Source organism: Gallinula chloropus, assembly GCF_964237585.1.
Source record: "Gallinula chloropus genome assembly, chromosome: Z".
NCBI classification, from domain to species: domain Eukaryota; kingdom Metazoa; phylum Chordata; class Aves; order Gruiformes; family Rallidae; genus Gallinula; species Gallinula chloropus.
Genome location: NC_140089.1, coordinates 35,224,882 through 35,239,691, shown reverse-complemented (window position 1 = coordinate 35,239,691; position 14,810 = coordinate 35,224,882). Strand labels below are relative to the sequence as shown.

Here is a 14,810-nt window from a genome sequence, read left to right as displayed (position 1 = left end):
GTCTACATATGTAGCACCAGCTGCTAGAATGTCATCCTAAGGTGGTCTTGTCTGCTGTTTAGCATCAATCCTTAGCAGGTTAAACATTCCTGCTTTGACTTCGCTAAATACAGCTTCTATGTAGTGCTTTGTTTTCCTGCTTGACAATTGTGTGCTGTCACTAAACACTTCATTTCTATGTACTCCTTGTCATACTTCGATCATACGCGTGTCTGTTAGAGTTGAGAGTCAACAGGAATCCTTGAAACTAGTAAGTTTTGCAGGTAAAGTACCAGAAATTCCTCTAGAGCATCTGACCAGGTTAGAGTGGTAAAGTGAATTTACTGCGGAAGAATATTGTCTCACTGCTTAGAACATAAGTAAGCATTAATCCTGCTATCTAGAAAGCCTAACAAGCACAAAAAGAACTCAAAATTGCCTGAAATTACATACACACACTGTTCATTTCCCATTACTGAAATTAGGGGATGAGGCTCACTGCATGAAGTTTTCAGATGAAGCCGTGTCAGCTACTGATTTTTGTGTTGTTTCAGCTGCCTGGGTATTAAGGTGAGGGGAAAATATTTCATAGAATCATAGAATACCCTGAGTTGGAAGGGACCCACAAGGCACATCAAGTCCAACTCCTGGCTCCACACAGGACCAGCCAAATCAGAGCATGGGACTGAGGGCAGCGTCCAGATGCCTCTTGAACTCAGTCAAGCTTGGGGCTGTGACCCCTTGCCCTGGGGAGCCTGTGCCAGTGCCCGGCCACCCTGTCAGTAAAGAGCCTCTTCCTAACATCCAACCGATATCCATATAAAGTGCTTGCGTTGATAAATTATCTGGGGCTTTCTATAGCACAGTCTTGCTGCCTGCAGTAATGTCTGTCTGTCTTTCCTTGCCCTTTCCTTTTAAAGGTTCAAAGGTTCTGAATGGGGGATCTGAAGCTCAGGACAGCAGCCAGTCTCAACAAAATGGGGATAATGCGGAGGAGAAGGAGAGGCACGAAGCTGGCAACAAGAAGTGAGTGAAGAACCTTACTAAGCTAAGGATCTGTTCTGCTCTAGCAAAATGACTTAACGTGAACAGCAGTAGGTTGAAGTTACTTAACCATGTTGAGGTACTGCATTCTTTGCAACACTTTCTCTCAACTTCAGGAAAGACAATAGCATGCAGGTCTTCTGTTGAAGTTTGGAGTCAGCATTTTGAAAGCTGCTTGGCTCACTGCTGTGGTGGAGAGTTGAATTTACAGCATGTCCAGTTAGGAGAGAATCAGTCTGTGGTGAGACAGGGCACAGTACAAGCTTTCTCCTGTGTTTTAGACTGCTTGATGCTGTTAAGTTGGAAGCAAAGGGAGCCTGAACCAAGCCTCACTGAAACTGATGTGACTTAGCACAAGCCAAACACTGACTCGGTGTAGCTATAGAATTGCCCAAGTGCAGGTAACCTGCATTGTAAATTTCACAATTCTGAATGCTTTATAGAGGTTGATGCATTTACCTTTTCCAAACAAGAAGCCATGAGAATGCCTGAGTTTGTCAGGAGGTATTTAAACCTTGGCCTCACTGAAAAACACAGTTCTGTAAAGAAGAACGAGCAGCAAGTCTTGTGTAAGATGAGAAATACATAGTAGAATTTAATAAACAATGAGGGAAAGACCTAGAATTACCCTTGACGTGAATTGTTTTGTTGAAGTATCACTTTGTTGTTTTCCAAGTACTGTTCCTTGTGCTCAGGGGTTCCTTTTGTCCAGCAGTACCTGCTGAAGCAAGCTTTCCTTTCATCACTGTCTTCATGCAGGCCAGGAGAGAGAAGTGCTCTTCTGGCTGTCTGCCAAGTTAGAACTACAAATGAGTGGGAATACTGACTGTTATTTACAGTAAGGTAAACTTAAACAGAGCCCTTCAGCTGAAAATGAATTTGGTATTTGCTGAGAGTTAGCCTCAGAACTTCTGGTTATGCAGCTGTCAGAAGTGACATGTGGGGGTTTCACCCACTGGTACCAAATGCTTGTTTGGTCTGAACAAGCAGCATGTTACAGAAACATAACAAAGGCACAAGTACAGGGTCCTAACACAGCCCAGCATGCTGCTTGAAGAGCCAGTATGGATAAATCACAGTATGTCACTAAAGTGCAACACCTGACTGACTTGAAATCAATCACACGGCAGTTCAGTCGTCACAGACAGACTCCCAGCACGGCAGGGGTTGGAGGGGGACTCTGGAGATCGTATAGTCCAACCCCCCCTACTAAAGCAGCAGCACCTAGAGCAGGTCACACATGATCCTGTCCGGGCAGGTTTTGAGTATCTCCAGTGAAGGAGACTCCACAGCCTCTCTGGGTAGCCTGTTCCAGGGCTCTGTCACCCTCACAGTGAAGACTCATACTGAGGTGGAACTTCTTGTGTTCCATTGATGCAGGAACACTGCGCTGCCATCCAGCAAGACCTGGACAGGCTGGAGAGCTGGACAGGGAGAAACCAGATGAGGTTTAACAAAAGCAAGAGTAGAGTCTTGCACCTGGGGAGGAATAACTGCTTGTATCAGTACAGGCTGGGGGATGACCTGCTGGAGAAGAGCTCTGTGGAGAAGGACCTGGGGGGTCCTAGTTGGCCATGAGCCAGCAGTGTGTCCTAGGGGCTAAGAGAGCCAATGGGATCCTGGGGTGCATCAGGAGGAGTGTGGCCAGCAGGTCAAAGGAGGTGATCCTCTACTCTGCCCTGGCCAGGCCCCACCTGGAGTATTGTGTCCAGTTCTGGGCTCCCTGGTATTAAAAGGACAGGGGTCTCCTGGAGAGAGTCCAGAGAAGGGCTACGAAGATGATTAGGGGCCTGGAGCATCTCCCCTATGAGGAGAGGCTGAATAAGCTGGGACTGTTCAGTCTTGAGACGAGAAGACTAAGGAGGGGATCTAATTAACGTCTATGTGTCTGTCTGTCACACAAACTTACTTTGATTCAGTATTTTCCCTACATTTGTTATATGCAGTTCCCATTACTGACTGTTACATGAGTAATTTGTAAACTTCTCTAACCACAGGGCTTTACTCCCCTCAATAATGAGAGGCAAGACATGTCTGTACCTTTCTGATGTACTGGAGAAACTTCAGAGGACAGACTTTTTCTAGAACCTCTGAAGCAGTCGGCATTTAAGAACATAAACTTGCGTTCTCATTTGGTAAAAATAGACACTGCTTCCTGAGGTTCCCTTAGTGTCTGGGACATGCAGTGGGTTATTCCTGGCTCCTAGGAAAAGTTAAGAGTAGTTAGGGTATATTAAGGCAGAGCGTTTTTCCACCCCAAGCTGACACGTCTGGCAGCAGAGGGGGGAGCTGTGCCTGAAGGGAGCCCAAACCAGCGTCCCGGTGACTGCGGTTCTGGGGCCAGTCACAGCCTGTAAGGCCAGCTCATCGCTGCCAGCAGAGGGTCACACCTGGGGGGAGAAGAGGTACAGACAGTGTCACTACCTGCCTTGGCTGCTCTCCAGCCTTCACCTGTACGTCGACAGTCGTTTACTCCTGAGGGTGCAAAGTCACTGGGGGAACCCTTGCTCTCTGGGTTTCTGAGGGGTCATTAATGCTGCTGTGTTTTCCTTCTAGGGCACCTGGTGAAGAGGGTGAGCTTGAAAAGCCAGCGAATGAATCTGCCTTTGAAAACAAATGACATGGCTGGAGTCTCTCCTTTTTTTTTAAAATACAGAATAAAGAGGATTGCTAACTTTTGCATTTGAAATCTATAGACTGCTGAAAGTTTAAAATAATTTTATAAGCATAGTATTACGGATTTTGTGGAATAAAAGCCCCTTTAATCTTGGCTTAAAAGTATTTAAACACTTTTGCCAATAGTTTTGTCCAGTATTAACAGGTAACACATTTCAAAATATGAAAACTCAGTTAGAAAACGAATGATTCCATGTTACAGGACTCGTAGTATATTTTTACCAGATTACTCTATGTGTGTCCAGCTAATAGCAGGAGAAAGTGAGTACTTTTAACTGCCTGATTGCTTTGTTTGTATAAAACCTCCTCTCTTCCTATGATACCGACCTCTGTTTGTGCATAGTTTTTCAGCCCTCGTGGGGATGTCTTTTTCGCTGTGTTTTGTAGGAGTTTGAAGCGGCATTTTTATAGCTGTTAAAAATGTGTACAAGTATACTTAACCACTTTTTTTAAAGGAAGGCTAGTTCTGTTCTTGCAAAACTCATTGTGCCAATTTACTGCAACGTAACTTTATGGTATGCTTTTGGTATGACAAGTATACTAGAGAGAAATGTTTTCACATAACCTGTTGATGCATAACCGGTTGGAAAACACTGTCTTCAACAATTTATGACATTAAAGAATTTAAGCTGACAAATGGACTGGTTCTTAATAGTACTGGAATGTTCACGGGAACAAGAAGTGTCTGGTCTTAGTGAAGTTCTGACTTTTATTGCCTTGGGTGTTTCTAACTTGAATTTTAACGGAAATATGGGTATTTCAAGAAAAACTCCTTAGGGCATGAAAGGGAATGAAACAGCTACAACCTCCTCTGAAAATTTGTTCTTGAAACACACTCTGCCTGACATCAGAACCAGAAATGGCTTGTCAGTGACTGGAAAATGGTACTTGACAGAGGGCAGCTGGGTCAGAACTGAGCAGTTACCAGTCCTGGCTCGTTAAGGAGGCTGCCAGGGGAGGTGATGGTGGTCCAGGTGTACATAGCACCTTCAGGGCAGCCCCAGAAAACAATGCCCACAGCCTGGTGGAGCACATGCTCCTGAAGCTTTAATCCACACCATTCAACAAGGGAGAGTTTTTAGCATTGCAGCATGTCCAAAAACCAGCACAGCAGCAAATGCAGAGGAGAGGCTGTGTGCTTTCGGGTTCTTCCTTTGCTCCTTCCCAGGGGACTACAGAGAGAAGGGGTCCTGTGCATACAGAACAAGGCATACACCTCTTCCCCATTTCAGCTTCCACAGCTTGTACGGTACTTGGGCTTGCAGTTCCACTGAGCAGCTAGCCCAGCCAGAGGGGAAGGTGGCTTCAGCAGTCACTATGTCACAGCCAGGTGACCCAGGTCAGGAACTTCCACTGCCTTCAGATTTCCCTGTTTTCCAGAATCAGAAAGGGGCAGATTTATCTAGAGAGTAACACATCTTTCTGCTGAAACCATGCACTGCTGTGACATAACTCCTTACTCTCCATGTCCTAATTCTGATGAGAACGCTTTTTCCCCAGCACTGCCTCTTTGCTGTTTGGGGTTTTGGACAGTTAGTTGTTGGTTGGGGGGGTTTTGTGGTTGGTTGGTTGGTTTTTAACTTCTTCCTAAGGGATTAGAATAAAAAAGTGCATAAGAGTGTTTTGGATTGTAGCTCTCCTTTCCCTTTCTCTTGCATGTATTAAGTAACAACAACAACAAAAAAAAATCCCTCACCAGGGACCATAGGCCCAGGAAGAGCATGAAAAGCTTAAAATCAGAATTCACAGACTCACAGAACTGTAGGGGTTGGAAGGGACCTCAAGAGATCATCGGGTCCAAGCCCCCGCCAAAGCAGCTCCCTAGGACATATCACTCAGATAGGCGTCCAGACAGGTCTTGAGTATCTCCAGAGAAGGAGACTCCACCACCTCCCTGGGCAGCCTGTCCCAGGGCTCTGTCACCCTCACTGGGAAAAAGTTCTTCTGCATGTTGGTGTGGAACTTCCTGTGCTCCAACTTGCAGCCATTGCCCCTTGTCCTGTCCCCACAGACCACTGAAAAGGGGCTGGCTGATTCCCCCGCATCCCATACTTCAGATATTTATAAACATTAATAAGGTCCCCCGTTAGTCTTCTTTTCTCTAGACTGAACAGTCCCAGCTCACTCAGCATTTCCTCACAGGGGAGATGTTCCAGGCCCTTAATCATCTTCGTAGCCTTCCTCTGGACTCTCTCCAGAAGATCCCTGTCTTTTTTATACCAGGGAGCCCAGAACTGGACACAATACTCCAGGTGGGGCCTGACCAGGGCAGAGTAGAGGGGGAGGATCACCTCCTTTGACCTGCTGGACACGCTCCTCTTGATGCTCCCCAGGATCCCATTGGCTCTCTTAGCCCCCAGGGCACACTGCTGGCTCATGGCCAACCTGTCATCAACCAGGACCCCCAGGTCCTTCTCCACAGAGCTCTTCTCCAGCAGGTCATCCCCCAGCCTGTAATGATACAGACGGTTGTTCCTCCCCAGGTGCAAGACTCTACACTTGCTTTTGTTGAACTTCATCTGGTTTCTCCCAGCCCAGCTCTCCAGCCTGTCCAGGTCTCTCTGGATGGCAGCGCAGTGTTCCTGCGTGTCAGCCACTCCTCCCAGCTTTGTATCATCGGCACTTGCTGGGGGTGGATACTGTTCCCTCATCAAGGTTGTCAATGAAGATATTAAACAGGACTGGACCCAACACCGAGCCCTGGGGAACACCGCTAGTCACAGGCCTCCAGTCAGATGCTGCTCCACGAATCACAACCCTCTGGGCTCGGTCCGACAGCCAATTCTCAACCCACCTCACTGTCCACTCATCTATCCCGTGCTGTCTCAGCTTTGCTATCAGGATGTCATGGGAGACAGTATCAAAAGTCTTGCTGAAGTCAAGGTAGATGGTGACAGTGTCATAGAAGGCTAGGAGGTTGGTCAAGCAGGATTTCCCCTTGGTGAATCCATGCTGACTACTCATAACCTTCTCTTCCAACTGCTTGGAGATGGCATCCAGAACCAGCTGTTCCATCACCTTTCCAGGAACAGAGATGAGACTGACTGGCCTGTAGTTGCTAGGATCCTCCTTCTTGCCCTTTTTAAAGACTGGAGTGACATTGGCTATCCTCCAGTCTTCAGACCCTTCTCCTGTTCTCCAAGACCTGTCAAAGATGATAGAGAGCAGCTCAGCAATCACCTCTGCCAGCTCCCTCAGCACACATGGATGCATCCCATCTGGGCCCATGGATTTATGTGCACTGATCCCACTGAGACGCTCACAGACCACCCCCACCTCAACCAGACAGAAGCTTTCCATTTCCTGAACTGTCTTTCTTCCCTCCAGGGTCCAGAAGCCCCAGGGGGGAGTCTTTGAAGTAAAGGGGAAGTCTTTGAAGCAAAGAAGGCATTTGGTATCGCCGCCTTCTCATTATCTCCCGTGACCAGGACACCCCCCTCGTTCACCAGGGGACCCACATTATCCCTGGTCGTCCTCTTAAAACTTAAAATAAAACAAAACCCTTTTTATTGTCCTTTATTTCCCTTGCCAGCTTCATTTCCAGGCAGGCTTTAGCCTTCCTTGTCGCATCCCTGCAGGCCCTGACAACATTTCTATATTCTTCCCAGGTGCTCAGACCCTCTTTCCACACTTCATGGACCTTCTGCTTCCCTTTGAGTTTATGCACGAGCTCCCTGCTCATCCACACAGGTCTCCTGCCACCCTTTCCTGATTTCTTACTCAGAGGGATGCACCAATCCTGGGCTTGGAAGAAGCGCTGTTTAAAGGCTGACCAGCTCTCCCAGGCTCCCTTACCTTCTAACAGCCCAGCCTGTGGGACAGCTCCCATTAGGTCCCGGAAGAGATCAAACTTTGCGCTCCCAAAGTTCAGGGTAGCTATCCTACTTTTTGCTTTGCTCCTTCCACTCAAGATCTTGAACTCCACCTCTCACAGTCACTATGTCCCAAGCTGTCTCTGACCTTCACTTCCCTAAAAAGCTCATCCTTATTAGTAAGAACAAGATCCAGAGCCACCCCACTTTTGGCTGCTCCACCATCTGTATCAGGAAGTTATCTTCAACACATTGCAGCACTCATGTTGGCTGTGCATGCCTGGCTCTGTTGCTTACCCAACAAATACCTGGGTAATTCAAGTCCCCCACAAAACCAGCACCTGGGATCACGATGCTACTTCTAGCTGCTTGTAGAAGGTTTCATCAACTTTCTCCTCCTGGTCAGGGGGCCTGTAGAACACAGACAACAGTGTCACCCACGCTAGCCTGCCCCTTGACTCACCCACAAGCTCTGCACTGGTACTTCACCCTCCCCCAGGTGGAGTTCAATACATTACAGGATATGATACGCATCACACAGGCTGTATTACGTTTGCTGTGTCCAAACCAGCTCTTTGGCCATCTTTCTTCCCACTAGTTACCAAATTCCTGCACTGTGCTGCCAGAATCCATCACAGTGAATTTTTCTGTCCCTGTTAAACCCGCTGCTCCATTAGAGAGACCACGTGTGCAGGGTGTGATCACTCACAAGATGCTGCCAACGCCTGTGTGAGGTGGTTTGGCCAACTTTTCACTGTGCACTTACGCAGCAGTACCTCCAGGTGATGACAGCTGCTCGCAGGGGTCCGTACGCAGCACCCGTTACCTTTATTTTTTGGCTTCAGTGATCTGTGCAGGTGAGGCAGGATTGTGGCTTCGGTCACAGGGAAAGGCCATCGGAGGAGCACCTGCTCACTCCAACACGGCTGCCCTCAGGCCCCTGGACGTGCCTCATGGGCACAAGCACGCTTTTCACCCTCCCTTACTACCACACTGGCACTCAGGTCAGTGCCCAGCGCACAGCGCACGCACACATCTGCGCCCGGCTTGGCAGAGCGGGACCATTTCACAGAATCACAGAACAGTCTGGGTTGGAAGGGACCCCAAGGATCAGAGAGTTCCAACCCCCCTGCCACAGGCAGGGCCACCAGCCTCCAGGCATGCTCTAGACAAGGTTGCCCAGGGCCCCATCCAACCTGGCCTTGAACACCTCCAGGGATGGGGCATCCACCACCTCTCACAGCATCACAAGGTTGGAAAAGACCTTTAAGATCATCAAGTTCAACCGTTCCTGTCCTGCGCTAAACCAGATCCCCGAGTACCTCATCTACCCTTTTTTAAACACATCCAGGGATGGTGACTCATCCCCCTCCGTGGGCAGCCTGTTCCATATCCCAGGAACTCTTTCAATGAAGACTTTTCTCCTAACATCTGATCTGACCCTGCCCTGGCACAGCTTTGTGCCATTTCCCCTTGTCCTACCCCCTGTCACCTGCCCAAAGAGACCATCGCTCACCTCTCTACTTCTCTCTATTCTCTACTTCTACCACTCTCCATTTCTCTGCTGCCTTCCTGCTCAAGGTTGTGTCATGGTTTCACCCCGGCTGAGAGCCGAGATCCACACAGCTGCCTGCTCCTTAAAGGAAAAGCGCAGGGGAAGAGGGAAGCGGGGGTGAGAAGCAAGGGAAGGGAAATGGAAGGGGCAAATAACCCCAAAACCAAGAAACTAAGAGGCCCGTGGGTTGGGATAAGGATAGTTTACTAAGATAACAGAAAGATACAATATAACAATGCTAACAGGACTTTAGAGCAAAAATCTATGAAGCTGTTGATACACAATGCAGTTTCTCACCGAACCCCAGCTCAGGCCGTGCCACCCAGAGCCGTCCTGGAACCCGACCGTCCCCCAAGAACCGCGCGTCCCGGAGCCGCCCCTGCTCTTCCTCCCATCAGCCCCCCTTTATACTGAGCATGATGAAATTGGCATGGAATACTCTCTTTGGCCAGTTTGGGTCACCTGTCCTGGCTTCGCCCCTCCTTTCTCATGAATAGAGAAATATGAAGAGCTGAGAAAGTCCTTGACTGTCTGACAGCAACTAAAACCATCAGGGTGTTACCAGCACTGCTTTCATTTTGACTCTCAAACACAGCATTCCATCCCCTGGTACAAGAGAAGTTAACTCCATCCTGACCAAAACCAGGACAGGTTGAGAGCAGCCTAAAACCCCATTCTCTCTTCACAGCTCTGTTAACAGAAGGGGGAAGAGATGTGAAGGGTGCCTGGGAAAGGCCTCCATGCCACTGCTCAACCCAGCACACTCGCGAATGGCTCTGTGCACTGAACAGGGCGATGCTGAGTTGCAGCAGCACTTTTTGCTGACGTGCTGGCTGCTTTGGGGAAATAAAAGCATTGAGCTACAGGCATTTAGAGAGGTTAATGATGGAATATTGAAGCCTGTATTTGCAAAGCAGAACCCACTCATGTGATTGCTGGAAGTTGAAGCACTGCACGGAGAGGAGTTTTGGGTTGCAGCAATCGAGTGTGAATAGCAACCTCTCCCACACAGGTGCAAACACGGAAGCAGTTCCTGCTCGGGACATGTGCCTGCAAAGCTTCTCATGCCTGTCACGAGCGTGTACTGCGGTAATGAAACAGGGGATCACATACCTCACCTGAGGAGCTGTCACATCTTGAGGACAGCTCCTCAAGTTAAAGCTGGAAGGTCAGCAGCCACGGCAGCTCTCCGTCATGCCAACTGGTTCTTGGCAGAGGGCTGTGGCTGCCTGGTCTCCACAGATCCCGGGTTTCAGCAGTCCCCAGCGTTTCACAGCTGACTGCAGCTGAGGGGAGACACTAACACAGCCCTTGGACAGCAGGACCCTGTCCAGCCTCAGACACAGGTGCGACCTGCACGCCGGGGTTTCTGCATTTCTACATACAGCTGGGCACAAGGTGCACCCCAGTGCCTTTGGTGGCTGAAACAGCTTCCACTGCCACCTGCAGAAGTGTTTCTGCAGAGATGTTTACCCAAACGGCAGCGGTCACATCAGCACTTCCCAATTCTAAACATTCACACAGACCCACAGCACGGCAGGGGTTGGAAGGGACCTCTGGCAATCATCTTGTCCAACGCCCCTGCTAAAGCAGCAGCACCCAGCGCAGGTCTCGCAGGATTGTGTCCAGGCAGGTTTTCAGTGTCTCCAAAGGAGACTCCACAGCCTCTCTGGGCAGCCTGTCCCAGGGCTCTGTCACCCTCACAGTGAAAATGTTTTTTCTCTTGTTCAGACAGAACTTCCTGGGTACCATTTCGTGCCCATTGCTCCTGGTCCTGTCACTGTCTAGCCACTTACTCCAGACATCTGCCCTTTAGGTATTGCTAAGTGTTGATGAGATCCCCTTTAGTCTACCCCAGACTAAACAGCCCCAGGTCTCTCAGCCATTCCTCATAGTAGAGATGCTCCAGTCCCATCACTATCCTTGTACCCTCCACTGAACTCTCTCCAGTAGTTTCCTGTCTTTCTTCAACTGGGAGCCCAAGCGGGACACAATATTCCAGACGTGGCCCCACCAGGGCAGAGTAGATTGGGAAGAGAATCTCCCTCGACCTGCTGGCCACACTCTTCTTAATGCACCCCGGGACCACAGGAAACCATTGACCTTCTTGGCCACAAGAGCACACTGCTGGCTCATGGAGAGCTGCTTGTCCACCAGGACTCCCAGGTCCTTCTCTGCAGCACTGTTTCCAAACAGGTCATCCTGCTGACCTGCACTGATGCCTGGGGTTGTTCTTCCTTAGGTGCAGGACCCTACACTTGTTAAATTTCATTTGGTTTCTCTCCACCCAACTCTGCAGTGTGTCTATGTCTCACCGAATGGCAGTGCAGCCTTCTGGGGTGCCAGCCACCCCTCCCAGATTTGTCACTGGCAAATGTGCTGAGGGTCCACCCTGTCCCCTTGTCCTGGTCACTGATGAATATACCGAGTAAGACCAGACCAAGCACCGGCCCCTGGGACACACCTCTCACTACAGGCCTCCAACTAGATGGTGTTGCTTGCCACAGCCCTCTGGGCTCTGCCATTCAGCCAGTTCTCGACCCACTATTCTTTATGTCAAAACTCCCCCAGAGACACCAGGTTCTGTGTGTTCAGCAGGTATGTGAGGCCCAGCTTGTTTTCACACGAGCACTGGTAAGCTGGGACACAGGCACCTTCCACAGCTGCTTCAGGGGTAACAGGTCAGCCATGCCACAGCATCGAGGGGTGAAACGAGATGGGTGCAGCAGTGAAGCTTCTGCCTGCGTGCTGCAGGCCACTGAAGCCATGCTCTACCCACACAGCTGCTTTTACTGCCAGTTGGCAAACCAGAAGTAACCTAAATTCACAGAATCTCACTGACTGGGGAACTGGTCCCCAGACCTTCCAAGAAGCCCAAGAGTCACCAGCTGGCCAGGCAGTCAAACGTCGGTCTCCCACGGAGTCAGGCTGATGCCCTCGGTGGAAGGCAGCGAACCCCAGACAACGCACAGGACGTGAAGCAGGGTTTGCTCGGAGAGCAGCGTCCCTACTCCAGCTCTTGTGCTCAATACAGCCTGGAATACTGTGCAGCCCTGTGGAGTGCTCACCACTCATGGGGCTTTCCACGTGTCCAGGCAGCAGCAGAAAGGGTCACGGTCTGTATCAACCACATTTTCGAATTCTTCCCAATCACTAACTGTTCTAAAAGACAAAACAACCCCGACCACAGATCAGGTTAATGCTTTTTAGATTCAGCTACAGTTTTTAAGGCACAGAACAAAACAACCAGAAGGCACCTTAGAGATCATCCTGTTCCAACTCCCCTGCCATGGGCAGGGACACCCTCCACTAGATCAGGCTGCCCAAAGCCCCATCTAATCTGGCCTTGAACACTGCCAGGGAGGGGCAGCCACAGCTTCTCTGGGCAGCCTGTGCCAGGGCCTCACTGCCTTCACCAGAAGGATTTCTTCCCAGTATCTAATCTCAACCTACTCTCCTTCAGCTTGAAGCCCTTACCCCTTGTCTTGTCACTGCACTCCCTGGTGAACAGTACCTCTCACACCTTCCTGTGGGATCCCTTTGGGGATCCCAAAGTATTGGTAGGCAGCAATTGGGTCTCCTTGGAGCCTTGTCTTCTCCAGGCCCAACAAGCCAACTCTCTCAGCCTGTCTTCACAGGAGGGGTGCTCCAGCCCCTTGATCAGCTTCCTGACCTTCCTCTGGACCCGAAACAACAGCTCTACGTCGTTCCTGTACTGGGGACCCCAGAACTGGATGCAGTACTCCCAGTGGGGTCTCACAAGAGCAGAGGGGCATCTCCAAGTTTCATACTGTTATATTCAGTTCATTGTACTGGGGGGGGGTGGGGGGGTGTTACAAGAAAAAAATTGCTGACTGTCTTGCTCTAAAGAAAGTGAAAAAGGACATAAACACCAAACATATAGCCAAGGAATTGTTTTTTAAAAATATGTATTTTCTCATTTTTCTTCATGAAGCAATAAACTTGCTTGGAAGTTTTGATCACTGAAACACTAGCAGCACTGAGGAAGTATCCAAACCCCAGACATCCAGCTAGTGTCACAGAAGTTCAACTACGAGTGGGCAGCTGGGTGAAACGCTGGGTTTCACTCAGAGGACTCCAGAAAGACACGTTAAATCAAGACCAGGCTCGGCAGTTCCTGGGAAATAAAGGATCTTTACAATCTAGGATTTAGTGTAACCTTTCTGTCATTTACATTGAATCATTCAATAAGAAGGAGAACCAGAACACACAAAAGGCAGCTTCTAATATGAGCTGCTCTCTGTTCTGCAGTCAAGCACAGGATGTACTCAACTCCTACACCCAGACTGCGGCCAGCTTTCCTTGGCGCTATTGGATGTGTGGAACTGGCCCTGAGCAAAATCACTCCATCTGCAGGGGCAGCAACTCTGAGATATATTTGACCATAACGTTTTGCTGGAAATAAGATCAATGTGTTGGATGAAAGATAGCATACCAAAGCAGAATTAAGTCTAATGAAAGAATAAATTCACTTCTTGGACGCTCTGTTCTCCCTACTGCTAGAAAAAAAACCCCAACACCACATACAGAAAGCCCTCCTGATTGCTATCTTAGAATTCAGCATGAGAAGCCATCAAATAAGCAAATATTATCTTTGGAAATCATACCAGCTGCCTACATGACCTCAGTCCCAATACTGAAGAGGACTGGGAAGCCTACAGGGTACCAGGAGAGAACTGAAAGAGGATGGGGAAATATGAAGAGTAGCAACTCCTGGGAAGTTGCAAGCAGAGTTGTATTGCCAGGGACCTTTAAGGCAGCTGCCACAGCACCACAAAGCAGCACAGCCTGGGCAGTTCAACTCGTGACAGGTGTGGTAGTGGGCAGGGCACTCCCTCTCCTGCAGACTGCTGAGAAGTAGACCTGTCACCATGCCCAGTTACAAGTGCTTGGTTCATTACCCTGCTTTCAAAATACACAAGCCAACAGCTTGTAAGATCAACTGCAGTTTTTTTGGTCCTAAAAACCACACAGATCTATATTCACGTGACCTAATCACAGAATGGTCTGGGTTGGAAGGGACCCCAAAGATCAGAGAGTTCCAAACCCCTGCCACAGACAGGGCCACCAACCTCCAGGCCTGGATCTACACAAGGCCCCATCCAACCTGGCCTTGAACACCTCCAGGGACAGGGCATCCACCACCTCTTTGGGCAGACATACCACCAGAGAGCAGTCAGGTATGTGAGTGATTAACAGCATCCTGCAAACGCTTAAAACACTGATGTTTTAAGGCATCTAAGATAACCAAGGGAGCACTTGCAGAACCTGTGGCCACAGCACATGAACGGAGTTCAATTTGTCACAGACACTTCTGTCTGCAGGCTGTCAGTCAGCTGTCTTTTACACCGACTGATGTTTCCAAAAGAACAGGTGTTGGCACCGCTACCTTTCCGGAACAGCAAAGATCTCTATTCAAATTCTCTCAACTGCAGATGGCTTTAAAAAGCAAGATACTAGATATTACAGAATCACAGAATGATGGGGGTGGAAGGGACCTCTGCTGATCATCTAGTCCAAACCCTGCCAGAGCAGGATCACCTACAGCAGGTTGTTCAGGACAGCATCCAGGTGGGTTTTGAGTATCTCCACAGCCTCTCTGGGCAGCTTGTTCCAGTCGTCTGCCACCCTCACAGTGAAGAATTTCTTCCTCATGTTTAGGTGGAACTTCCTACACTCCTACATTCTGTTTCAGCAAGCAGAGTTACAACTTAACATCGGAC

At 49.2% G+C, this 14,810-nt stretch overlaps 1 protein-coding gene across 2 annotated transcripts in view; it reads left to right on the top strand.

Annotated features, from left to right (window-relative positions):
• PSIP1 (PC4 and SRSF1 interacting protein 1) overlaps positions 1-4,330 on the top strand; it is a 32,699-nt gene extending 28,369 nt beyond the window's left edge. For both annotated transcript variants that reach the window (XM_084279024.1, XM_084279023.1), the window contains 2 exons: positions 900-1,005; positions 3,580-4,330. In XM_084279024.1, the coding sequence (XP_084135150.1) occupies positions 900-1,005; positions 3,580-3,643 (170 nt within the window). In that variant the 3' untranslated portion in view covers positions 3,644-4,330. The remainder of the gene's footprint in view (positions 1-899; positions 1,006-3,579) is intronic.
• The last annotated feature ends 10,480 nt before the right edge of the window (positions 4,331-14,810 follow it).